Below are 27,252 nucleotides of genomic sequence, written 5' to 3'. Positions count from 1 at the left end.
TGTCTGTAGAAGGCCTCATCGACTTCCTCTTCCTGATCAGGTGGCCTGTAGTAAACACCCACAACAGTGTCACCCATGCTAGCCTGCCCTTGAATCCTTACCCATAAGCTCTCGACTCSCTCTTCATCCACCCCTAGGCACAGCTCAACACATTCCAGTTGCTCTCTCACATAAAGAGCAACTCCACCACCTCGCTTTCCTGGTCTGTCTTTCCTAAAAAGTACATAGCCATCCACGACAGCACTCCAGTCACRCGAGCTATCCCACCATGTCTCTGYAATGGCAATGAGATCATGGCCCTGCAACTGCACACACATCTCTAGTTCTTCCTGTTTGTTCCCCATGCTGCGTGCATTGGTGTACAGGCATTTCAGGGAGGTGATCAAGCATGCAGGTTTCTCAGGAGGGATACAAGAGGATCCTCCATAGCCACATCCCATGCGCACTTCCCTGGCTGCATTCACCTGCTGGAGGCGTCCTGACTTGCCAACCACCCTGGCACTGTAACTCTCCCCTTCCCCCATCTTTCCTAGTTTAAAGCCCTCCTTACCAGGTTGGCCAACCTGCTGGCAAAGACACGCGTGCCCCGCTTAGTGAGGCGGATCCCATCTCTCGCCATCAGTTGTCAATCTTCAAACAGGGTCCCATGGTCACAGAAACCAAAACCCTGTTGCCAACACCAGCGGTGCAGCCAGTCGTTAATTTGCAAAGTCCGTCTCCTCCTCCTCTCATCCATCCCCCCTCACTGGCAGGATTGAGGAGATGATGACCTGGGCTCCCAGACCCTTGACCACCATCCCCAGAGTTCTGAAATCCTGCTTGATGGTCTCCAGTTTGCCCTTGGTGTCATTAGTGCCCACATGGAACAGCAGCAGTGGGTAATAGTCCGAAGCGTGGACAAGCCTTGGCAGTCTTTCCATGAGGGAGAATTACCGTGTTATTTGCTGACAGCAGTAACCATACTTGATCAGAGTCATTTTTTGTCCTCCTGTAAGTTTATACTTTAAAAACAGCTTCTTTCAGCCTTTCATCTCATACTTCATCTCATGGCAGGGTATTTTTATTATTATTAAATGAAAAATACTTAGAACGAGCTCCAATTTTTTTTCCACTTTGGCTTTATTTAATTTGGAATGCGATATTCCAACTCCAAACAGGCTTTGTTTTACACTTTCAGTTACATCTTGTAAGGGTAGTACCTACTCCAGGCTTTTACAACATTGGCTTTAAGTAAGGAAATAACTATTGTGTTTTAATTTTTTCTTCCATATATTGTTAAATACAAATGAACTTAAAAATAAACAGAGAACTCATATTTCTGCTTCTAAACAGCTGTTAAAGCCTGGACCACAACATATCTTAACCCAGCACTTGCTAGAAACGTAAGTGGACAGGTTTTTGCACTGGYGAATTCTACCAATTTTTAGTTCCACTCACAAATATTGCCCTGTCAACATAAAAGGGGAAAAAAAGCCAACCATATTATCATAAAATCATTTTATTTTACCTTGGCATGAAAGTATGACAAAAAGTATGTATCGAACACCTGGTTCAATTAGTTTTTTTTTGATTCAAGCAGAATGGTTAGACCACCTAAACAGTCCTAGGAGGTCTGACTTCTCTTGAAAGCATCTGTGCTCCTACTGCACCTCTACTTAATAGCACTCTAAGCACGTGTGTCTGAAAGTTAGTGTATCCTACCAGTGTTCGGCACAATGTCTCAAACGTATCAAAATATTATTTGCAAATATCATAATAACAAACTACAAGACAGTGTGGGTTGACAGTAGTTCAGAGAACATATATCTACCAAACAAAACCATGCAAACACAAGATGTTTTGGACCCAAAAGCAGAAACTGAATCTGTTAGAGAATAACGAATACACAACTTGTTCACCAAATACACATCAATAAAATATTTGATGCAGCCTGGTGCAATGAACAAAAGCTCTTATTTGGCATCAATGCCTTACATCATCCAACATTTTTTTTGCCCAAATAGAATATATTTAATGTACAAAATAGAAGATAAGTGTATTTTTCTAAATTCCAAACTAGACAGAATCAAAAGTCTCCATATATTTGCAGCATTTTGCTTATGAAAGACTGCCAAAACATCACTACTAAACAACTGAGCATTTCATCCGCAGCAAACATTTTTTCATGCTGCCACCACAGGGTCGAACTACTCCACACAATACAGAAAAATAATTTACAAAGCAACATTATATGACTGCTGTCTTGCCTATATTAATACATTTAGGCTAAGAAACTGGATTGTGCTAGTGGCTTTGTGACTAGCTYACTTTTTTGCTGCTGAATGACCTTGTGTCTTTTATAGCTGCTAATTTTAATAAAAACCTCATCCTGTTTTCTGACTTTATAGAAGACAGAAAACAGAATCCTACCACTGTACACAGAGACTGCCAATCCCTAGGCACATGGAGTCATTCACAGATACATGTAAATCAGATTTTGCTTTTGAAGGCATGTCTTACTGCTTATTGTTCGACTATCTACAGTACTGTAGGATCTGTAGTGGAAGCCTGTCATTCACTCTTTTCCTTTTTATAGTTGTTTAAAATGCTTTATCTTGAGGAGTTTCATATTTTTTCTGAATAGGTTTCTGTGGCACGTTCATGGCTACGGAAACATGCACTCTTTTTGCCTTCCAGTCAAAGAGCATGGTTCTTGAAGCCCAGAAAGATCTGCTTTAATTCTCATACCCGATATCTACTTTTGTACAACTGTTGTGCTATTATGCACCTGGGCCTGAAATTCTTTGGTGCAGTAGGAGTAACCAGACCTATCTACTCAGACAAAAGAATCTGGATGACAAGGTTAAAAGTTTGATGGAACCAGTATGATCCACACCCAAGATACAGCTTTTAATACTTCTGCTGCTGGGAGAGAAAGATTAACATAAACAGATTTTGAACATCTTGGATGTAATTCCTTAAACCTCTCCCCCCCTCAACTACATACCTTCCTGGGTCCTTATCCCACACATTCCCCGTTAGTTATTTTTGAGACAGTCAAAACAGATCATACAAACACAACTTTAATGTATTAAAGATTAGCTAGGAGAGTAAAACAGAAAGCCAAGAGGGGAATTAATCAAAATACCCAAGAATTTAAAGATCCTGCAAGATAATGGCAACATGATTAGAAGGCTGTTCTCAGTTATCCATATTGCAGCAAGCACAGGAATTCCAGCAGTACACCTCAGAGGATTATTGCATCCTATATGAACATGCACCTTAGTTTTCTAATACTTTAGAACCTCAAATTGTTTATAAAATATTTTTTATCTGAAGGTTTTGGTATTTGGTGTCTTGTTTGCTCCTATGTACTATAGTTCTGAAAACATGCAAACAACAACTGAATGCATTCAATGGACATATCATTTTGTGTTTGGACACAGAATCCTTTCCCTGCTGCACATGATGCTTTCCAGTTTATCTCGGTTCTCATATTGCCACTTACTACTCCACTACTGTTTTTCAGACAAAGCTACAAACAGCTATGAAAATTTTGTGTGTGTGTGTGTGTGCATGTGTGTGTATATGTATAAATACATATATATGTATTTAAAAATATATAATATCTACTTTACAGCATTTCCAGTCAACTTTCCATTAACAAAAAGGTTTCAATCACAGAAATATGTTTCTTCATCAAAACTATAAAATTTTAAGCTTTGTAGAAACATCCATACAGAGAGGTTGAAAATTATCTTTTGACAAGATCTCCATCCATGAATATCCAAAACACCTTCGATTTAATTAATTTCACTGAAAGCCTGCAACCTACCACACAAGTGTTTAGTTTTTATTAGGAATTTAAGAGACCAGTCCTTTAACAAAGTTCATTGCTAAGCAGACAATTTTTACATTAACTGAATATAAAAAGCAGGGCCCTGGACCTCACAAAATGCAAATACTTTGTATTTTATTTGTATTTATTCATATTTGTAGATTGAATGTTACTGGCATGTTTAAAACAAAGTTTTAGTTATTTGCTTTGGTAGTTACTATGTAGTATAAATTGTAATCAAGCTATTTCAAGGAATGATTTGGAGAATACTGATCATACAACTAGAAGAAAGTTGTTAGTGTTTTCTTTCCATATTTAAAAAAAATTCTATATCTGTTTTGCCATAGTTATGATTCAAAGGTTTAGCCAGTTGTTTCTATAAATTTTCCGTAGTTTGGACTGAAAAGTTATTTGACTACTAATTCTGTGATATTTTTCATTTCTTTTGTGACTTGCTGTACATTAAATGAAAATTATAGGACAAAATTCTGCCCACTTCTTTCACAGCAGTAGTCAGAGAGGATTATTGCTATTGGAAGTCAGGAAGCACTTGCTCTTTTAAAAGGCTAAATTACAATCAAGAAAAATTTCAACATACAAGTTCATACCAACAGTGACACATGAACTTTAGAAACACACCAAACTAACCGTTATGCAGCACAAAGAAGTTATCAGGTCTGAAGATAATCCTAAATTTACATGTAGAGACTATATAGCCATAATTGTAGTATAATATATGGCTGATCCAGTCAGTGCTAGAACTCCCCAACCTCTTCTTCCATATTCACATATTATTAATGTGAACTAGCTTAGAGTTTAGCTAAAGACAGATAAAATAATTTCTTCTCCAGATCCTTAAACAGGTTGGAACATGGAAATACATTTTCAGTGTATAACATAGGGAAGCTTTATTTCTAGCTGTGAACACCAGTGTACAATTTCATTTTTATCCCCTTGGACCAGTAGTACTGATCACAAAAAAAAAGTTTTCATTTTTAATGGGAAAACAAATAAACTAATCCTATAAATTCCATAAATAAGCTCTGTCCATTGCTGGTTCCAGTATTTTTCACAATAGTAAATTATGTAGAGATTTTTCCTGGCTGTACAACATTAAGAAACTTCAAGCAGAAAGGTCTTATTGTAAGCCATATACAAAAAGTACAACAGTACAGGGTTCTAGAAGGCCCAAAATTTCATAGGAAATAGAAAGTGAAAATGTATTCTGGAGGAGAAAGGAAGGAAGGAAAAACGAGTCGAATTTCATGTTCTAGACGTGAAAAGAGACCTCTAACATCAATAACATGTCTGTGTTTGGGGAAAATGAAATAGCTCCCTCTTCTGTATTATTTTATAATACAATCTGTCTCTAAAAGAATTAATACTTTCTGATCCTAGGAAACTAACATCAACTGACTTAAAGATAGAATCAATGCATTCAAGCATTTATCATAAAAATTAAAAATAAATATGTAAGTGAAGAGTAGCCTAACTTTTAGTCTAATATCTTACCTGATAAATGGCTAAAAACTGTTCCTGAAGGGTGTGCTGCTTAACAGCCTTTCATTAGGGTCTACATACTTGTTTGAATTTTGTCTGCTGTCCAAAAAAGTTAACTGCAGTCGACTAAGCAGCAGCATGTGTGTTTACTTAAGCTTCCTGGAAAAACATTCATATCATTCCAAGAGTGACTAAATGTTTTCCATCCTCATAGTTAGCATTCCAGGCTGCCCCCGCCCCTTCACTTCTTTACATGAAAAATATCAGTCCCAAGCCCAGAGCAAAAGAATTTCCTTCCTGGGTTGGAAACACCTAACGTTCATGCCTTACAGGAATTTTTCTTCCCAGTTTAACTGTGTGTGTAAACTATCAGTGTTTCATATGTAAGTATTTATAAAATGTTTGCGAGGATATAAAAAGATGAGATAATTTTCTTATGTCACACATAGGTAACTATAAAAATACATTCACTTACAGTTCCAAACACATAGTGTAGTCTGGCAGAAAGCTTTTTATTTCAAATTATATTCATAGTATTAATCTGAAACTACTTAAATATGTATTTTTCCTAAAAAGTTAACTCCTATACTCAAAAATTATTTTTATTGCTAGTAAATATAAATATTATGTCATCTCTTAATTGATTCTGATGGAAAGACTGATTCAGAATTATACCACTGCTGCTGAACAAYTACTTCTACTATACAGACCTAAGGTAAATCTGTAGGCTCAAATTCTACACTGGTGAACAGTTTGCTGCACCACTGACTTCATTATGAATGAATCAAATTTCTTTTAACTGGACTGTGGCTGTTTTAAGTTAATGAAGTGTTGGACCTGCTAAAGGAACTGAACTGAATTAGATTCAGTGCTAGAGTTTGGAGCCCTTTATTGATGAAAATGTTAATTCCTTTTTGTGAAGATAAAGTGTCAGCCATAATGACAGCAAGATAATGTAGGCCTTATTCATGAAAATCCTTTGAGAGGACTTTGTTTAATACTTAGTTTCTCATTCACAGTGTATGTTGGAACACTTCCATCTGTAACCTGAGGGCTCAAACACAGAACAGCTTACTGTGAGATAACAAATTACACTGTCAGCTGATTTTGTTGCAGCTTTCCATATGAATACTTTTAGCCTGTGGGAGAAGCAAGGAAATATAAGTAGACTTTAGACTTCTTTTCTCGGAGACATTTTCAACATCAATGCCAATTCTAGTGTACTTATATTTATTGTCTTGTTTTCAAAAAAAMCCCCCAAAACAAAACAAAAACAAAACAAAAAAAACCAACAGACCCTCGTATTTTCCTATTATCCTACTGCATATCTTACTTCTTGCAAACACAACTAGATGGCCTGAGGGGAACATGGTTACTTCTATTGTACTTTGTTCGGTGTTACTCATTTGACGTTACATATCAATACTGATTAGCTGTTTTAAGTTCCAGTATCCATTATTTTTATTTTTAAAATTTCATTAAAAATGCGGTTACTACTTAAAGCACACTCATTTAATTTAGAAAATGCAACTGCTAAACCAACTGAGAAGCAAGCAGTTCTAAAAATACCAGCATTAACAGAAGCTGGATTTCCAATGGGTTCACAGCTTCCTACAATTGGGACTTGTACATAGACCAGCTCCTGTGAAGCATCTCTGAACCTACGAAGTATGAGTCCATAATGCAGCTTCACATTCCCTTGTGGCCCTAGAGACTCTCCCCCGCTTTACCTAGCCCTCTGTTTTCATAACATCTGTGGAAATGGGGCATCTTTGACACTTCTGTGTCAAAACGTGTTGCAAGAAGCCATTGGCTCTAAAGTTGTGGAGAAAGCACAGAGGGACAGTGTAATTACCTAAGCCTTGGATCTTACGGAAGGCAGTCCAGAAAATGGAGAAAGAAGGAAAAAAAATGACTAAATGGATAATAAATTAAACAAGCAAAAGGCAAATCCCAAAGCGTCAATATGATTCCAGCTGCTATACAGAAGCAACCATCAGAAGCTTAACACTAATTCTCTGGGTGTGATCCACAGAAGAGGATGGGGCAGTTTTTCCCAAGTCTCACTAGTGGGAGGAGATGCCCACCTTGAAAAGCTACATACACTAAAGAGCTCAAGACAGGGAATCCACTGATGAATGAATGAACGGCACAGAAAAATTTTGAGCTGTGCTTGGAACCTCTTCTATTCTGCAAGGGGCGAGAGCTCCCTTTTCTACAAGGGGAAAAACATTCTGTCTAAAACATGTTAGCAAGGTATTGGACTTTGTTGTTAAAGTTTTCTTCTCACACCAGCTTTAGTTTCTTAACCTCTGGTCTCAATGTTTGACATTGCCCTCTCTTCCCCTCCCTATTACACTATCTCTATGTGAGTATCTCCAGTCCCGTGTCGTACCAGTGACCCTTGCCTTCTGACCTCCTCCTCCACTCAGACGCAGTGTCCTCAAATTAGCGGTACCCCTACTCGCATCTTGGACTTTTCTCACTTTTATCTACAGTCTCCTTGTAGAAGTGCCACTGGCATAATCCACATGCACTGCTTTGCCAGAAAACTGGCAAGAAGTGCCAGTGGTAGACATGCTGTAACAAGAGACCTTGCCAGAAGAGCTTTGATCACTTTGATGTTTACTTTAAAAAAACCCCTACATATTGATAAGCCACAGCTGTCACCTGGGTAAACATGAAAATGACACATGAATTACTATTATTGGGTTCAGTTATGTATGCAGTTTCCTGTGTGAATCTCCTTTCAGTGAGACTGAAAATGCAAACTGTGATTCCCTAAAGGAATCAAAAGGACAACCTTAGTCAAAACATTCCACAGAAGGAATTCTGTGTTTTCCTCAGCAACTGTGTTTTCCCCTAAAACGCATCTTCCCTCTTGCAATTCAGATTCATTCCTTCCTGTCCTATCCTCCAGGGATACAGCCAAACATATTGCTTCCTTTTTCTTTTGCAACAGCCTTTTAGGCACTCAGAGACAGTTATTCTCATTCCAACTTCGTCGTCTCCTCTTTAAGCTAAATCAACCCAATTTGTTCAATCTGTCCTCATAGGACATGTTTTTTAGACCTTGGACTGGGCTCATAGCTCTCCTTCAGACACTTTTCAGCTTGCCTGCATCTTTTTTGAAGGAATGGCGTCCAGGAAAGGACCTAGTATGCCAGCTAAGAATTTACCCATGGCTAAAGAGAGCAAAAGGATTACTTCATGTCTTGCAAACTGCACTCGTTTGTAATTTCAGTATTGTGTTTGCCTTGTCAAGGCTCCGTTGATCTATGTTCAGCTTTTTCCCTTTAATCACTAGACTCTTCTCTCAGAGAACTGTTTTTTAACAATTACTCTGATTCCAGACTCATGAAGATTCTCCTCCAAAAGTCGTACATTGTATTTTTCCCTGTTGAATTCAATCAGCATTTTTCTGGCTACCCTGTCTTAAAACAAGTGTGTGAGTTCACATTCATCTCTCTGAGACACTCTCTGCCCTTTCCAGCTTTGTTGCCTGTAAATTTAGTAAATTCATCTTCTGAGTTTGCAAGTTTGTTAGTAAAAACATCAAACAGAACTGGACCCAGTACAGACTCTAGTGGATACCAACGACGGTTGAATTCAAAAAAGGCTCTCCACGGATTTGAAGACCAAAACCAATACCACAGGTTGTATGTGGACTGCTACACACATACCCCTTTCCTGCATACATTTTCACCATGTTCCTGCCCCACTCGCACAAAATCTTTCCAGGGAGCTCTCGTGTAAAGGATTTAGAGTGCTTTACTCACCCATAACCCTTACCCTAGCATCAGTAGAGAAGATATAAATATGGAAGAAGGGAGGGCAGTTGAACAGTTACCCTTGTCTCCCTGTTGAACAAATTCACGACAAGCATTCGGAAAAATTACATATTTCAAACTGATTTGGCTGTCCAATCACTCAAATGTGTATCATGTGGGCTACATATACATATGGAAGACATACACTATGTACACTGCAGAGTGTGAAYAAGCATTAGAAATGGTTTACTGTGGAAAATTGATATAAATAGATTCTGTTTGGTAACATTATGTACTATGACTGCTATTCCTTGATCTCTAATATAGAGAGCTGTGAATAATGTTTTCTGTATATCTGAAGTCTCTGTCATGGTTGCACTCAAGTTTCCTTGCCTGTGTCATCCCAAAGAATGCCACAGTTTTCTTTATGAGGGAGCAGGAATGTTCTACTTTGATCTCAATTTAATGTGGTAAAAGGACTGAATATGGTCATGTGCTGACATTTCTTGGGATAATTACTGGAGTAGGTATCATGATTTTTTTGTGATTAAACATTTTCAAAATTTGAACTTAACCATCACAAAAAGGAGTTGTTTGTCCACAACACTATGATCCACTCCAACTCGTTTTATCATACCTTAGTGTACCATTTGAAGAATACTGCCATTTAATACTCAGGAACTTGTATCCACAGAGTTTCTACCACATTATACTTAATTTGAGACTGCAATTTTTTTTGCAAATTTAATTCAAGAACAATTTCATAAAGATCTCATGCCAACTCTATCTTGGAGATTTAACCTTTTTCTTTCAGTTGTTGGAATGTGATTCAACCACGTTAATCTAACAGAACTTAAGTCTTGTAAACTGAATCTTTATTTCAGACACCAGGATAAAAAATAAGAATGCCAGAAGTGTCACACCCAGCTCTATTGCAAGCTTTCTAGCAAAGATTTCAAATCCAAAGACAAAAATCAGAAATCAGGTTATCAAGCCCAGCTTCAATAGATGAATATGGTGGGAGTTAAACAATATTATTTCTCATGCTCCACCCTAAAGATTTATGTCGTCTTGAATTTTATTGCTTACACCTATTACAGGGAATACAATTGTTCACATGCAATCCGGAAATGAAAGAGCATTTTTCTTTAGGTTACCAAATATTTAAAGAAATCTTTATCAACAATAGAATATTTTTTTCACATACAGCTATCTCCTGCCTAACGAGAGATCTGTGGAACTCATTTACATTTAAACAAGATTTTGACTTGAAACCTACTTGCATTTTAAGGGTTCAGAATGGCATTTTACCTCTGTCTTTAGAAGGTAAAACTAGGTATAGTTATACTAGAGGTAAAACTAGGTACAAGTTTTAAGTGTGCACTTATCATAGGATGTAGCTTCATAGTAAAACTAGTTTAAGCAGCTCTTACCGCATAAGTAACTGCTTGTGGTTGTATGCTAAATGAAACTGAGTTAACAACATCATTTGGTCCTGGCACCAACAACTATGGAGATGAAAAATATTTTGGGGGCAGAAACAGCAAGACAATAGTGGCAGAGAGTAGACATCTTCAGTCAGCTTTGCCATCAGAGAGAGAGAGAGAAAAAAAAGTAATGTTTAGTTATAGCTTACAACCACAACTAGATGAACTGCCAGAAATTTAAACCTATCTACAAGAACAGGTATCTCCTACACAAGTTTCACTGAAACTGATTACGAAACATGCAGACAAGTAACTGAATTGGCAGCAGTATTCAGTTGAAAGACAGAGTGAAGAAGTCATAAATGACTGATACTAATAGCCTCTTACTCTGGATCAACTGTAGCCAGGTTAGATCCACAGACAGCTTTGATTAGAACTTGTCAGGCAATTTCACATCCCACAGACCACTGTTCTCCAATACTCAAACAAAAATAAATGATAGACACATATTTGACTAAATGTTCTGTTCAAAATACTAAGGAACTAATATCTGACATGCTCAAAGTAAGTTCTCACGACTGAGTTTGGCTGCTGGCAAGCCAGATTTTTTTTACATGTAAACAGAAGTCTGATGAGAAATAAATGCACACTTTAAAAACACTAATAAGCACCTTAGGTCTCTGCCCTATTTTTCTTGATCTGATGCCTATTTTATTAATCAAAATATGGGCTCGAATTGGTCCATCAGCAGCTTAAATTGACAAAAATCAATAATTGAAAGTTTTCAATAGGCATTAATAGGCATTTCAGTAGGCACTTTCTTCCTGTTTTAGAAGCTGAAGCATACTTAAGATTCTAGCAGAAAATAATTGTTTCCTACATTCTACCTTATTTCCAAAAAGTGAAGCAGAAGTTCATGCAAAAAGTAAAAACAATTTCTTAATTAAGAGACATAACATACAAAAAAATAAAAGTAAAGTATATTCATGAAGAACTTCCATAATACAGCTTGCTTAAGTATTACTATACACGGGCATTTGAAACTGAGCTATAAAAAGAGCATTATTTCACCATAATATATTCTCTTGTGGTCAAACATTCAATAGTGTGAGTCATAGAACTGGAAGACATTTAAAAGAAATATGTATACCCTTACAATCACCAATAAACTACTGTCTCAAACTCACCAGCTAATTTACATTAATTTTGACCATTTATTGAAAAAAAGTCACTTTAAGTAACACTGTTTACTGCCTTGCATCCCTTATTTGAATAACTTGCATAGTTGAAAATACAATACTATATAACATAAGTGAGCCCAGAACTTAGTCCTTTAAAGTGTAACACTTTACAAAGACTTATTTTTCACACCAGATAACAGGTTTCAGTTTTCTGTGCTGAATGGTAGGAGGTGAGAGAGGCAGAAGGATGGAAAAAGGAGAACAGGATGGAAAGCATAGGACAATGGGCTGATGCTGCTAGTGCAACATTAATGAAGCTTGAACTTCTATTCAGTAGAACACTTCTGCTCTTATGTTAAACTGCAAAGTTCAGGTTAAGCTGTGGTTATKCAGTTTTAACAGGGTTGTGCGTAAAAAAGCAGCACATGGCTGACACTGAAGTTTAAATTCCTCTTAGAAAAAAACCTGTCTGGAAAATATTTTATTACCTGCAGATCTTCACTTCATGTAGCAGCACAAAATGTAATTAAGCAATTGAACTGTCAGCCAACTTTCTAGCCAGAACTTTCTGCCACGATAAAGCCCTAGATGCAATAATCACCACCAGTGCCTCGCTCTCTGCCACATAAAAACCCAGTGTGGGTACTATCTGAAAAAAATGAATTCAAAGGTATCTCTGCAAAGAGCACCTATTCAAAGGATGTACTGTCTCTACTGACAAGTAAACTTTCTTTTCCCTTGATTCCACCAGCTCTGCAGGTCACTGATGAGGCAGTGAATGCTGGGAGCATACCCCAGTCAACAGAAACAACCCTCAAAAAAATGAACGAGAAGCCAATTAAAACCAGAGTAGAGCACTGACCCATGTAGCCTACCTAGTTAGAGAAAAGAGGCATCAGCTGGCTGGATGGCAGCAGAAACAAAACAGTGTGTCAGATAGGATCGTTTTGTCAAGAAAACAATTATCAAAATTCAGGAGAATAAGACAAGCCCCCCAAAAAAAAAAGTGAAGGCTGGAAATATTAAGACCTCTCTTCCCAAGGCATACTTACTTGTCCATTTTAGTASTACTACATGGGGAAAACAGGGAACAAAGACCTAATTAGCCTCTTGCCACCTGGGTTATCAAGGGTGGGGAGAACACCTGCAGAAGATCTGGCAAGGAGCAAGGTGACTAGCAGAGTACATGACAGCACCCCCAGAGTGTGCTCTCTACAAACAGACCGAAACCCATCAAGGCCGGACATGCATATTCCATTTTGTCAACAATGTCTAGCTGCTTCGCAGCCAGTAGCTACCCAAGGTTAGCACAGCTGAGATAAGGAAATCGTTCTAGCAGACTTAAGGGGCCCTTAGGATACAACAAGCTCCACCTGGGCAGCCAACCCATGTGTCCAGCAGACTCCCATCAGTGACCCCTCCACACAGTTCCTGGGGCTCCCCGCACAGTTTGGAGTGTAAGTCCTTTATTAAATCTATCCTCTTTAACCCCTCATGAACCCTCAGTGTCTCTCTACACTGGCATCCAGCCCTCTTTCCCGCCTTGTAGTCACATCAAGCAATGGCTGTATGGCAAAGAAAGCAAACTAACTTTTTTCACTCATACACCAAAGTAGAAATGCTATTAATTTCAGATTTAAGGCTTAAGACGTATGATGCTACTATCTACCTCAGTAGTGGGCCACAAGTCTATGACTGATGCACAAGTCCCTGCTGCCATCAAGTTTGAACTTTTAAAATTATTTTTGAAAAAAGTAAAATATGCAGTATGCAGATGATCAAGATCTAACAGCTTTTGATTTTTCTCATGTTCTGGGATTCTCGGAAAATTTTTCTCTTAAATCTTTCATTAAGAGGTTAAGAAAGAAACTCAATCATCCATAACTAACAAACTTCCAATATAATAATACCTTTCCCTCTAATGAATGTAAATATTTAGGCTGCTAATCACCAGGCTTTAGCAGCCTTGAGCTCTTTTGATGCCCTAAACATAACTTCAGAAAGCTTACTTGTACTCCTGATTGGTTCGTCTCTGAGTTTTTTATTATTATTACTGCAAAATAAGTTGTCAAGTCTCTGCTGTTAAAGTAATTTCCCATACAGCCATTAGAAGCTTCTTTTTGCACATTAGTTTTTTTTATATCTCTGGTTATAGCATCTGAACTCACTGCTGAGTTTTAACAATTCTGATTTTTGATCCTTCAAATATTTCTAAATCTAAATTCCTGAAATTAAATATCTTGGCACTAGGTAGTGTGATCATCTGTTTTGTTTGGTTTTGTTTGTTGGGGGCAGGGATGGGAAGGGAGTGTGATTTCAGGTATCTTCTGACCACTGGTGCCTAAGTATGCTCAAATCCTCAATGGTTCYTCCCTCCCAGCAAGAATGGAAATTACTTTCACTACTTGTTGTTTCCATCATTCTGTGTAATTTCAGTATCCCTTGATTGTTTACTTAGCAGTATGTGCTATCAAAGGAACACCAAGTTGAAACACGATGCTTTTAGGCTTAAATCGAGTTAAGAATTGCTCAAAACACCATTCAGGATAACTTTCCTCCAGATGATATGCTCTAAAACAGACCACCACAATCAAGCGTACAGCATACAGCAGCTAACATGACAAACAAAATGACAAACAATGAAACCTGGATTATTATTGTCCAAGAAAACACAATTAAGATGACATAAAAATCATATTTAAATATTAATTCTATGATGTTACTATAATACATCAGCCTTGATGATGACATAATTTGTATTGTAAGTACAAATAAAAATTTCTTAGAAACCCTAACAACTTTTATGGACTTAAGCAGGCACTACATCTGCTTCTAAGTGTATACCATGGTACAGCACAGAATTACCTAACCTAGTTCAGATGAGTTAACTTGTGTACTGAAAAAACTGTAGAGACATTAGCGTGGTGCATTAGTGAAGCATTAGCTTAGCCATGTTGTGGCCTTTAGAAATAAATGATGGATATCTAAGCTATACCCTGTATTCACTTCCCACAGTTAATCATAATTATCTCAGTGTGATGTAGATAAGCATTTAATCCAACTGTCTCTCATCCATTTTCTCCAACCTGGAACAGGAAGAAGTAAACATTTGTCTATACTTCTCCCACTAGAGTAAAAAACGCTCAAATTATTTAAAATATTCCCTTCCATCTATCTCTCCAAGCTAGCTTCCCACGCTTGCTCACATACACACTAAATAAAGAAGGGTGACAGCATGTACTCTGTACATCATGAGAACATCCCAATTAGTCCTCTACAGAAAATACATCAAGGGGCTAGAAATATTCATCACACCCTTATTCCCTAGTTCCCTAGAATAACCAATTAGAGTTGAATAAACTGTTTAAAAAATTCCCATGCTATGAAAAAGCCAGTCTTACCTCATATCTTTCATGATGAGCTATGACTCTAAAATACAACTCTAATGATACAGAATGTTTTTAATTTATTATTTTGCAAACCTTCACTCTTCCACTGATTATAAATGATTATAAAGTGTCAGGCTGAGCAAGCACTTCCATACAGTTAACTAAAACTCTCAGTCAATTACACAAGATACAGGTATTTCCAGAAAGTAATGAAAACTAAATTTCAAACACTAAGAATTAAAATCTATGGGAAGTAATGCTGCTTTTTGTTATTTTGCACTGTGACATACTTAAGATATTTGTATTCTGTGTAGAATCGGGGGATAAATGGAGAAGCAGTTCTAGCATGATTGGGTGCTAGGTCAGTGATATGTTCCCTTACCAGGATTGCCTCATTACGTGGCTAAAACATTACCAGGTTGAAAAGATACATAATTTTCCACAGAGCAGTAGCTGAAGATAAGGTCCACATCCTTTCGTCAGCAAGATGACAAACATCAGATTTGCATCATCTCTTTACAGTCTTTGTAAAAATAGCATAACCAAGACTTCTCTTCCCCCCCAACACATATTTAAGCAATTTGTCTCAGTTAAGCTTTTCAAATTTGTTTTCTGAATTCTCATTATGTTAAAAATGCAGACACACACTAGAACTGTATGCATTATTGTAAAGCCCTGCCATGAACAATGCATTACAAAGCTCATCTCCCAGCTTTAATCATGTTTCACTGAAATAATTGAGTTTTATTCATACAATAATTACGTCCAACCTCAAAGCACATTGCTCAAAGAGATTTTGCATTGTAAATACATGGCACTGATGAATAAGAAACTGGAAATAATCCAATTATCAGAAATATCTTTTGACGTACATTTGGATCTAACTTCCCCTAGAACTGTTAATAAGCACTAACTGTAACTAAGAGTAAGAATCAGCTAACAATGCTGATCTTAACTGATCTCTGGCTACACGTTGGACCAAACTTATATCAAACATTGCCACATACAGTTGTATTCAAAAATTAGTTTTTATTTTTTTAATTTTTTATTATTATTATTATTTATTTATTTTTTACACACACACACACACACACACACACACTAGTTTACTCAGTCACAGGCAATGCTATAACAGCTAATTCAACCTTCCAAAATTCTGAAGTAAACTGCCATACACTTGAAGCGTAATACAGAAAATATGTACCTTACCTTCACATACTGGGCAACACTCGCCAGGTACTTTAACAGGATTTAAACAGCTCTGCCCACAGGCTGTTGCAACACAGTGAGGATCTCCATTGATACACTGGCAGAAAGTGCAGTCATCTTCTCTCCAGCGGTCTCCATGAGCTTGGATCTGACCATTGGCGTAACAGCCAGCAGGGTTATTTACTGGATAAACTGGGTCTGAAATGAGACAAATTGCAACAGAACAAGATACTTTATTTTCCCTATTATGCCTAAACTTTATAAATAACCGAAAGTACCATAATGCATTACATAGAAAGGGGCAAGACGCGTAATTGCTATTGAACATGAAAAGAAAACACATTGTGTGTGGTGATATAGTGATAAAATAACATGGGCAACAAGTTGGATAATTCRATACAAAAATTTACTGTCAAAAATGCTAATTCAACTCATATTGAATATTCATATTTTTGGTGTTCTATTTTTAACCATTTTAATTGGAATTGTGTATTTAACAAGCAGAACTGGAATAAAAAGATATTTCTACAAATGGCTGTTTTTTTTTGTTTTAAGAGCCTTAATTTTAGTATTTTCTCATTTTGTTCTCCCGAACAAAAATGCATGCCTAACCTTGCATCRATACATTTTTTTGTACTGATTTAACAGACTTTTAGGGAAACTGAAAACCTCTTAATGAACTAGAGATGATGTGGCTCAATTTGCAGTCTCACTTCAGTCAGAGCTTTTTGCCCTTAAAAGTCTCAAGGCCTATTTTTCTGCTAGCAATCAAAGAAAGACTCATGTATTTAAATAAGAGAATTTGGGGAGTGTAAGATTTCTTCTGAACTTTCATGCAAATAAAACATACAACTCTATATTTGCTGATTCACTACTTGAAATAAATACATTTCTGAATCTTGTGAACTTGTTAATACTCAAATATTTGAGAATGCACAGTAATTATGTTAAATTTTCAAAACAGGCAATAATACAAGTTACACATTAAAGCATATTCAGTATCTTAACATGATGAATCCAACTAAAAGCATTAGATGTCAAGTAAGTACAAGATGCATTCATTTACACCCAAGTGTATTTTCAAGAAGTGTTAGGTTTGAAGGATTTGAGAAAAAAAGCTGTCCTAGCTACAGAAAAAGAGGACTCAGTGAAACCTGGGATATTTCTCTGAAGTTTCATCAACGACCTTTGGAAAGAAGAAATCCATTTTAAGTGTAGATAAAACTGAAAGCAGTGCTAGTAGCTCTTATCTCATTAGAAGCCATCTTATTCATTTACGATCCTTAGAATCCTAGCAAACTCGGAATATTCAGACTGAAACAATTTCTGCCTCTCTCTGGCATTCAATCTCATCCTGGGTTTTGCTTAAACTCTATTTAAGTAAAATGGATTAAGCCATTTCAAAAACAGGTGTTTGGGAAAATAATTAAGACATTTAAAAGTTAAAATGTTTTCTAACCTCTTAACTTTACCACTCTTGTGTTTTAAGGTTACCTTTCACCTGTAACTAGCTACTGTGGCCCAGCCAATATTAACTCACATTTCCAAAAAAATGAAGTGCATTTTATCATTAAACTCATGGATACTATTGTAATTGATATATGAATACAGAGGAAGCAGAGAAAGGCCTTATAGACTCATGTTATCTGCAATAGTCTTTTACATGAGTAAAAATACAAAATTTCTGGTGCCCATAAAAGGGCAACATTGTGTAAGGCTATAAATTAAGCCTAACAAATTACGTTTCCTGATGCTGAGAAGTCCTACATGGAGCTAATGCAAGAATGGCTTGTGCCTATATTACACAATGAATATAATCTTAACATTTGTTAGTTTAAAATTGTTGGGAAAAGGAAGAAAGGAGTGTATTTCCTTGTATTTCCACCACCAAGAAAACCTAAGTAGAAAAATAATCACATTGAAAATCACTGTCAGGAAATAATCAGATAGAGAGTAGGTAGAAAGAAATAAACATTCTTTACCAACTAGAGGAGCATGAATAGGTGCCTGGCTGTTTAGCATACATTTTGCCCATTTAAAAGAAAGATTTAACTAGTCAATTAGATGTCACTTAACATAACGTGAGTTATTAAGAAATGGATCACAGTGCTTTTTTTTTTTTTAATGCTTAAATGAAGGAGGAAGTTATAATATGTTAAGGGGAGCAAGATGTCTAACATCACCTTAAAGAATATAACTAAATCAAAAGGGACTGTTAGTAGAAAACAACATGTATTTTTATTCTCCAACCATTCAGAGAAATCAGTCTTCCTTGGCTCAGTGATACAAGCCCTGTCAGAAAAGCAGGCAATAGAACCAAGCTAGTCAACGAGTGCCAGATGACCTGATAAAGGACACTACAACCTGCCATCATTTCAATTCTTTAAAGAATGCCTTCCCAATTTCTAACTTCTATCACCCTGCTATTTCAGTATTCAGATTTTTTTTTGAATCTCTCTAGTCTTTTTTGATAGGCAGTAGACAACCTAAGCCTCCTTCAGTAAATTCTATGCTGCCTGAAAAGGTTTGACTCTTGTGGCTGACTGTTTTAGATTCATTTTCACAAGGTTCCTCATTTTTATAATTCTTTGTTTGGAATTAAGCACAACCATAATTTTGGGGCTTATTTGCTCCTATAAGCAACTACAGGGATACTGAAATTAGGTATGCTACAAAGTGTTTGAAAGTATTATACATAAAGAAATAATTAGATTCTTCTCCTCTTGTGAGCGCTCATGACAAAGGAGGTTTGAGAGTTCCAACTTATTTTGCTCACTTGGAAGTCACTGTGAAGGTTACATTTAAATACATGGACCCAGGAGTGCTTCACAGGCATTTACCTATGTCATAGCCATAACCTGACTCATAGTGGGGCAAGACCCAACCATACAGCACCCGCTGCCACCTTCCTCTGTTAGACTCCTGTTTGTACTCTGGCAGAAGATGTGCCAAGTATTTCCTAGTATAAGCTGGGGGGGGGGGGGTGTCAATCAAATTTTCCACAGAATCCTTTTCTAGGATTGCAGGCCTAACAAGCAGACAAGAAGGCTGTCAACAGGAGAAAGGAGGAAGAGAAAAACACTGAAGTCAGATTAGTGCTATATTACTTTTGCCAAAATTGTAGAGAAGAGCAGATGTATACATTGCTCTAGCTGAATAGAGCAAACACTGGAAGATCTGAAGGAGATTGTGAAGCAATAGAAATGTGTCAGGACCACCAGTGCTGCTTTGGAGGAGTCTGTCTATGGATTTAGTGCAGAAATTAGGAACAGCTTTTGACATAAATGCCCTCTGGGAAGAAGGCCTTAAAAAGTATTGCACACCTGACTACGTTTGTGAGAAAGTTTTGAGGCACAAGGGAAAGGAAACTTTAGCATCTCTGTATAAAAAGATGGCAGGGTCAACATCAGAAAAACATTGCAACAAGTCAGACAGCATACTTGGATACAGCCTTCAGGAATCAAAAAATATCTGAATTAAGAAGGAAACTGCAAACTTACATCTAGAAGAAGAATAAAACAAAATACTGCTTTCTCATTGAAAGGCAAATAAAGAAAGCAGCAAAATTAATAAATGAACAGGATTAGATAGATACTGTACCTTCGCAGACTGGACAACACTCTCCTTCTGGCACGTAATACCTGTCACAGTGTAGCTCACCACACTGGGCAGAGAAACAAATGGAGACTCCACCTTGACATCGACAGAAACGACAGGCATCCATCCGAAACATGTCTCCATCATAATATTCCATGCTGTTAAATATGCAAGTTGGCTTCACTTCTGAAAGAAGAATAAGAAAAAGAAGGAAAGAAGGAAAAAAAAAAGAGTAATATATTTTACAGATATTGATGAAGGTGAAGTAGTCAAACTCATGTTGCTTGTTACTGACAAAAAAAGATGGAGACAGCTTTTTTTTTTTTTAATTCAGATATATTTTGTTTTAAATGCAGAGAATATTTTATGGTCTGTTTCATCAATGGAAAAAAATAAAATACTGTTCAAAATTATTTTTGGAGCAGTTAGTCATTTACAATTAAAGCTTTGCATCTTTAAAATTAAAATATTTAAGAAAGTTAAAGCACTCTTTTCTTCATAAGCATTAAATATTTCTCATTTTGSTGAGCTAGAAGCTATCTGAAATTTCAGCACATGAAGCAATAGCTTTTTCTATTTTAAGAAGAAACAGCAGAAACTGGTCTCTTAAGTGTAATCTTGCTTTCTACAAGGCGCTGGTGGATAAACAGTACTATAGTTGTCCCATCTATAAGGATATGTACTAAAAAAAAGATAAGTATGTGTATTTCATGACTGCATGATGTGGTATGAAGAACTGAATACATCTCAGTTCAAACAACCTAGAGTTGTGCTACTCACATGACCATCTATGTTCCTTACATAAAACAAATAACTTTCATTATAATAAAACTATTATATGATCACTTTAGGGTTTTAAAACACAGCAAGACCATTTCTTGTATGCCTCCATCTGAGCACTAATTTACAGTCAAATTCTTAATTAAATTTAGTGGGAACTAAAAAGCCTCTAGAAATTCCTAAAGGTTTTGGAAAGGAATATTTTGGGCCTATTTACTTCTTATACATGAAAAAATTGATGCTAACAGAAACAGCAAAACACACTGTAGATTTAACATCCCCCCCACCCCCCAAAGAGGTTTAATTCTGGATTATGAAGGAGATGCACACACTGTGGTCCATACAGACTCCCTCAGACTTCTGAGCTTGCAGCCAGTGGAGCACATACAAACTTCCACTCACACCACATACTGCCAACAGAAACAGAGATGGAGGAGTTCAGACCACTGCACAGTTCCACAGCCTAGGGCTCAATTACTGAGACTCAAATACTCCAAATTTATAGTCAGCTAGAATATACCAACTCATTTCTTCTTCAATATTAATCACTAAGAAATTATTACTTCACCGTTCAACCAGTGCATCTTCCTCCCTCTTCTCCCTGCTTGGGAACAACTTAGTTTTAATCTTCTTGGCCTTCTACAAACCTAGCCCAAGATATGTGAGAATATACTTGAAGTAAAATAGTACCCGTTAAGCAGATATGTTTTTCAGAAACTATGATTCTGTCAGTCTCAGAAGCCAAAGGTTCTGAGAATGGGAAGTCATTTATTTCAGTAACAATGCCATGATTTAAAAACATTACCAAACTGTAGATAAGAATGTCAAATCTCATCACATCTGAACTAACTATAGCAAAGGAAAGAAAGGAAGAAAGAAGAAAGGGAAGAATGAATTTCTGGACAGTATAGAGAACACTTAAACCTGCACTGATTTCTCCCTGTAGTATACTAATCAACACTAAAATATGAACGCCGGAACTGGAGGATCCTTTAAGCTGTTCAGCCATTCAAAAAAGCTGACAACTGTGTATGTTGTTGACTTCTATAGATGATGTGGAAAAAGCTATTTACTTGTATGCATAAGGCCTAGCAACATAGTGCTGAAAATTATGCCCATTTTGAGGTCAAGTGATTTTTTGGGAGTTTGAGTACTCAATCTCGCATAGAGCGTGAAAAACATTTAAAGGAAAACTCAGAATTTGCAGATTCTTCACCCTCCCTCCCCAATCCTCTAACTTTCAGGGTGTTGAAAACTTTCATCTGAGTTACTTTTGACATTTATACAGGTTTTCTTTAAAATTCTAAAGTATTTCAGTACTCTAATATTTCTCCCCACACACAGTTATATTCAGCTCCAGTCTCAAGCCATTTAATATGACTGTAAAATGTTGAGGTTGAAACTTGGAAATATCCTGAGCAATGTTTGATTTTCATATGCCTGTTCTGTCTTGAAGGCATAACATTGAAAGCAGTGTAAAAAGAGAGTAAAGAGGAAATACCACTGTGTCCAGGAAAACAGCTATGACCTCATTAGAAAGTCATTCACATAAACAAACACTTGAAAAATATTTCAAGTTTATGTATCTCAAGCTGTTAGTCTAAAAACTTTCTCAAAAAGGAAAAAGTGCCAACTCAAAAGGTCTTTAATCCCTTTGCTCCTGACTTCACTATTTTGATAGCAGCTTTTCAGATTTTTACTGATTATTTTTTTTCCTCCAAACAGCAGACACAAATTCATGCCTAGTTAGGAAAGTAGAAGCATTTCCTTCCCTGAACTATCATTCGTTTTTTAAAATGCCAAAACTGGACCTAACAAATAACTGTAAATTCTGAAAGGAAACAGTATGTTTTTTCCCTACAATAAAAAACACTAGAGTATTTCTTTCTTTCTTTTTTTTTTTTTTTTAAACATCAAGATTTATGGTAGTGTATACATTCACGTTAAACTACTGGGCTAATCATATACATTCAGTTGGGAGACAAGGATTACTTGCATTAGAATTGTACTTAAGCCTGCAATATTAAGACTATCAGTCTAGCCAAAACAAGTACCGTTTCCTAAATGAAGAACATTGGCTTTAGTTATTCATAAAGTGAAAACCTAATATCATAGATAACACTTATGCTGTCAAATACATACGGCAGCCACAAAGGAGTAAGAAAATGCTGATAATTAAAAGTTAACATTGAATAAATGCATTTTCTCCTAAAGGCTGGCAACCTTGAATTCAAAGACTACTAATAAAGAAAATACTAAAGACAGAATTCTTCAAGTCTCAAAGCTTTGCTGTGCAACAAAGCAGTTTAAACTGACTGAATTTTATAGCACAAAGCACTTAAAACTTCCTAAGCACCAAATGCCTTTTCTGAYGCAAGCTACCATCATGAAACAGTAGGCAAGAGACAGACACTCAGGCCATGGATTCATGAACATTAATTCAACGTCTGCCAGCTATCAGATAACCCAGTAAAGCATGGTTGATCTAGACCAAGCACAGACGTGTGAGGGAGTATCTGTGAAAGGAGTCAGAACAGAGTGGACAGTACCCAGAACAATACAGAGTTTATGCTGGCTTTATACTAACTGTGGTAGAACAGATGATATCAGACCTCTGATCCCATACAAAGTTAAGCATGACTAAGAGAGACTGTACTTGATTTGGCATAAAAGTTCCTGCCCCGGAGTTAAGTGAGAAAGAATTTTGGCACAAATTTAGCTCCACATATTGCCTCATGTAGCCACAGCCGTTTTTTGTTCTGGGAGCAAGAGCCTTAAAGCCAGAGTCGCACTGAACCACACAGCTGCACACTACATAGACATAAACCATGCTAATTTCTGAAGACCTTTACCTTCAAATTGAACTGAAAACAGATACAATCTGCTTTATCAAATCACTTTTCTAATATATTTTACCTTGTACTTTTAAATCTAATCAAATATAGTTCTACTGGCTGACCTAGTCAAAAATAAAATTTCTAGTATTGAGATTTCGGTAGTTTCCCATTGCTGGGATTTTTCTTTGATTAAAGTCATTAAACAGCTCAGAAGTACATTTAAGTTTTGCAGTCCATTCCTAGCTAGAAAGTAATTCAGCACACATTTATTCCAAGTGCATGAGATGCTTCAGCATCTGTTTGTTGGCAAGTTTTGGCATTTTCTCCTGTAGTATCAGAGAGATTCCTGCCCGCTCAAAAGGGAAGTGAGATTCAAAACAGTTTTCTGTTGTTTAAAAGACTAAAAGGCACATGATTCCAGCACTTTGGAAAGTCCTTCAGTATACAGAAGAATTTGTATCAGGCTCCAGGAAGGAACTGGTGCAAGTACTGTGAACTTTCCATTAAACGAAAGGGAAGGAAGCTGATAAATTTAAGTCCTGTGTCAGTATAAACAAAATACAGAAAAGCTTTCTCTTTTCCAAAATCTATGCTAACAGGGAGATTAAAAAAAAGATACAATATGTTTTATGGGAATTCACCCATTTAACAGTGTTAAAGGACACCACACTATAAGCTTTTGTTTGTTTGCAAATATTTCAGAACAAGCTATGTGGAAAATAAAATATTTGGGTTCTTACTCTTCAGATCATAGGGAAAATATTGCTTTAAGTAATATAAACACAACTGCAGGACCATTCTGAAAGTCCTTTGGTCCTGCATCTTCTAAAAAAGGTAATCTAGAAAGAGAGGACAGGACTAAAACAAACTTGTAACTATTATTTGTAATGGTCAATGCAATTACTCATAAATGTTTTATACTTGCAAAATCATTAATGGAAAGAAACATTATTTTGTGGCACCTACAGTCTGTAGAGGGCAGAGGACACTGAGGAAAAACAATAACAGAAAAAGTCAAATACAGCAATTCACTTTTAAAGCATCAAGGAAATCACCACATCTACATAGTAAGGTTGCTAGTAGAGAAAGGCTGCATCACTGCTTTAGAAATCACTTTGTGTGCAGCTGCCACAAGACATACAGTGCCTACCTTCCATGGAATCGTTAACCTAAGTATTTTCTCTGGCCATCTCACCAGCAGATCCAAGTGCAGTAAGCTTTAGAGAACTTCAGAGGAAAGAGAGCTGTTTTGCGGAGGTTGATGTGTGTCTCCTTTTACACAGAGCAGACAAGAGCTTAAGGCACTCCTCTTGGAGAAAGATAGGGTGGAGGCTGAATCATAGAAAAGAAGGCTGAAAGATACCTGAACAAAATCAGCTCTACCTCAATTATCCCTGGTTTCATGTTTTCTTTAAAACCATCTGTAATGTAGAAACTGCAACCTGTCTATTAAATAATTCCCCAGTTTTACTATTTTAACTGAACTCAAATTACTCAAATTGTAGCAAGGGTAATTCAGGCTAGACTGTATCTCTGCCTCCATCCTCTTTTACAGATGAAACACATGCATTTCTCTCAATGTTTATTTTTCTTATTCAGGTCATGCTTTTAAATGTCTTACTGTTTCTGTCACTTTCTTCTGGACTCTCTCTTGTTCATCTACATATACTTCTCGAAATACAGTAGGACTACTTTTTAACATCCTGCAGTAAGTCAAGCCCTACCACAGAAAAAGCAACCGAATTGCCAAAGGAAGAGCCTGGGTCTACAGGCTCCTTGGTAGTGCTCTAGAATTGCAGGATAGTCACAAATTTTCTAAATAAAATGGCCAAGAATTCTTGAAAGCAAGTCATGTTTTACATAACAGAGTAATGCATTTAAATCCCAATAGTCTCTGTTAATCTAATAGAGGGAGAAAATACATGCTGTGATCAGTTTAGCCCTAGGCACCTTACCAGGACACAGGCATCTGAAAAGATCTCAGTACCACTAAAAGTACTGACACAACCCATCACTTATTCTGACTCCATCTGTGATAAGCCTCCAATGCTTCAGAGAAATTAAAAATTGCAGGAACCCCCCTCCCCCCCAAACTTAGCATAAGGCTGTGGTTTAGCACTATAGCTAAATAATGATGCTCAGCAGTAGGATTCTTGTACAGGTCTGGCCATTTTTTCAGTTCTTCAAGAAAAATATCGAATTCTAACCTTGTCCTCCCAAGTGTTGGCAACCTTGTCCAGGTTTAAGCATCTACAAATTCTTAACAGTCATGATAGTACTGAAGCTATTAGCTTATCAAGAAAATTTAGTTTGATAAAAAAAAATTACTTCACTGAAACCATTGCTTTATTTTTACTACCACAGAGATCTGCACCACCTACCATCTAATATTCTTTGTACACAACATACCATCAATTCCACAGAATTTACCTAGCATCTCATTTTCATTAACCAATATGAATGACTGCAGTGATTTGGACTTTGTCCTTATGTTATTCAAAACTCACTGAGTATTTAATTCTATCCTTTCCCATACCATAACTTAATAACATATGAAGGGAATAGGAAGATGGAATAGCAATTGCTGTGAGGAGTAACTGCCTCAAGAGGTGACAAGATCTGCGATTAAAGAGGAATTTAATCTCTCCTTATGCTGTACCACTATATAGAGAAGCAAGTCTGAAGAAAACCAGGAAGTACAGAGAAAAGAGAAATGGCTCATTTATGTCAGCAGTATTTTCTCAGATGCAGAAAAAAATTACATAAGTAATTATAAAGCACAGCTTATCAGTCACATCAGGTGAAAGAGCCTGATGATATAGATTATTTCCATAACACCATGTGATCAAGAGTACTGTCTAAAAGAGCACTATAGAAAAGGAGAGAGTTTCTATCCCAGCAGAAGTTCTCATCCTTGCTTCCCCCTACCAATGCTTGTTMCTTTAGGGCAGGCATCAGCTACTCCCAATCTCAACAAACGGGGCAACCAAAGCCCAAACCTCACCTCCTGGGAAGGGGTCTGAAGTGAGGCTCCAAAGCCACTCCTGGCAAGGCAGGATTCTCCAACTACAGCTCATGCATGGTCGTGGCAGGAAGAAGCCTGGTCCACTAGACCTTGGATTACATTGAAGCAGTAACTAGGACCACTCTCATACACAACCAAAACACATGTAATTTATCATCTTTCACAAAGCAATCAGAGACTCGTTTAAAGTAGCTGTTGTACTAAAGGAATCTCACTCAGAAGTAGAAGCCCTGGCTGACAGATGTAGACAGCTGTAACATGCTGAACAACTGCTCTCAAATTTCTAAGCCAGAGTTCTAAGTCAGTATGTGCTTTAGTGCAACTTAGATTCAAAAGACCAATGCATCAATACCCAATTAGAGATCTGGCAGCCAGGATACTCTCTTTTCTCCCAACAGTTTCAGTCTTGTTGCACATGCACCTTTCAGCCTCTTTGGATTCATTTCCTGATGCTCTGAGAGCTCTTAATTTAATGTTGAATCATTTTTTTCTTTACAACCTCTCCAATTAGAAGAGGCAGCACACACCAAGATTAGTAGAGAAAAATCAATGACTAATAAGTATAGAGTGGATCAGAAGAAATCCTGTATTCATTTCTGTGACGTGCAGGGTTTTGGGAAGGATTGCATCTTGGGAATCTCTTGCTCCATTTTCCCCAAATTTATACCATATACTATCTAGTGTCCTCTAGAAGGAAAGATTTCAGATAAGCACAAGTAA

The 27,252-nt window shown here is 36.9% G+C and overlaps 1 protein-coding gene across 1 annotated transcript in view; it reads right to left on the bottom strand.

Moving 5' to 3' along the window:
- Nucleotides 1-27,252, bottom strand: part of CRIM1 (cysteine rich transmembrane BMP regulator 1) — a 217,806-nt gene that overhangs the window by 62,618 nt on the left and 127,936 nt on the right. The window contains exons 6-7 of the mRNA XM_026081276.1: nt 19,894-20,076; nt 16,294-16,491 (exon numbers count right to left, since the gene is read on the bottom strand). Coding sequence (XP_025937061.1) covers nt 16,294-16,491; nt 19,894-20,076 — 381 coding nt within the window. The remainder of the gene's footprint in view (nt 1-16,293; nt 16,492-19,893; nt 20,077-27,252) is intronic.

The sequence above is a fragment of the Apteryx rowi genome, unplaced genomic scaffold (genome assembly GCF_003343035.1).
Source record: "Apteryx rowi isolate R43461 unplaced genomic scaffold, aptRow1 scaffold_54, whole genome shotgun sequence".
Classification (NCBI taxonomy): domain Eukaryota; kingdom Metazoa; phylum Chordata; class Aves; order Apterygiformes; family Apterygidae; genus Apteryx; species Apteryx rowi.
Note: the sequence above shows the minus strand (reverse complement) of the source record. Positions and strands in the feature narration are given on the sequence as shown.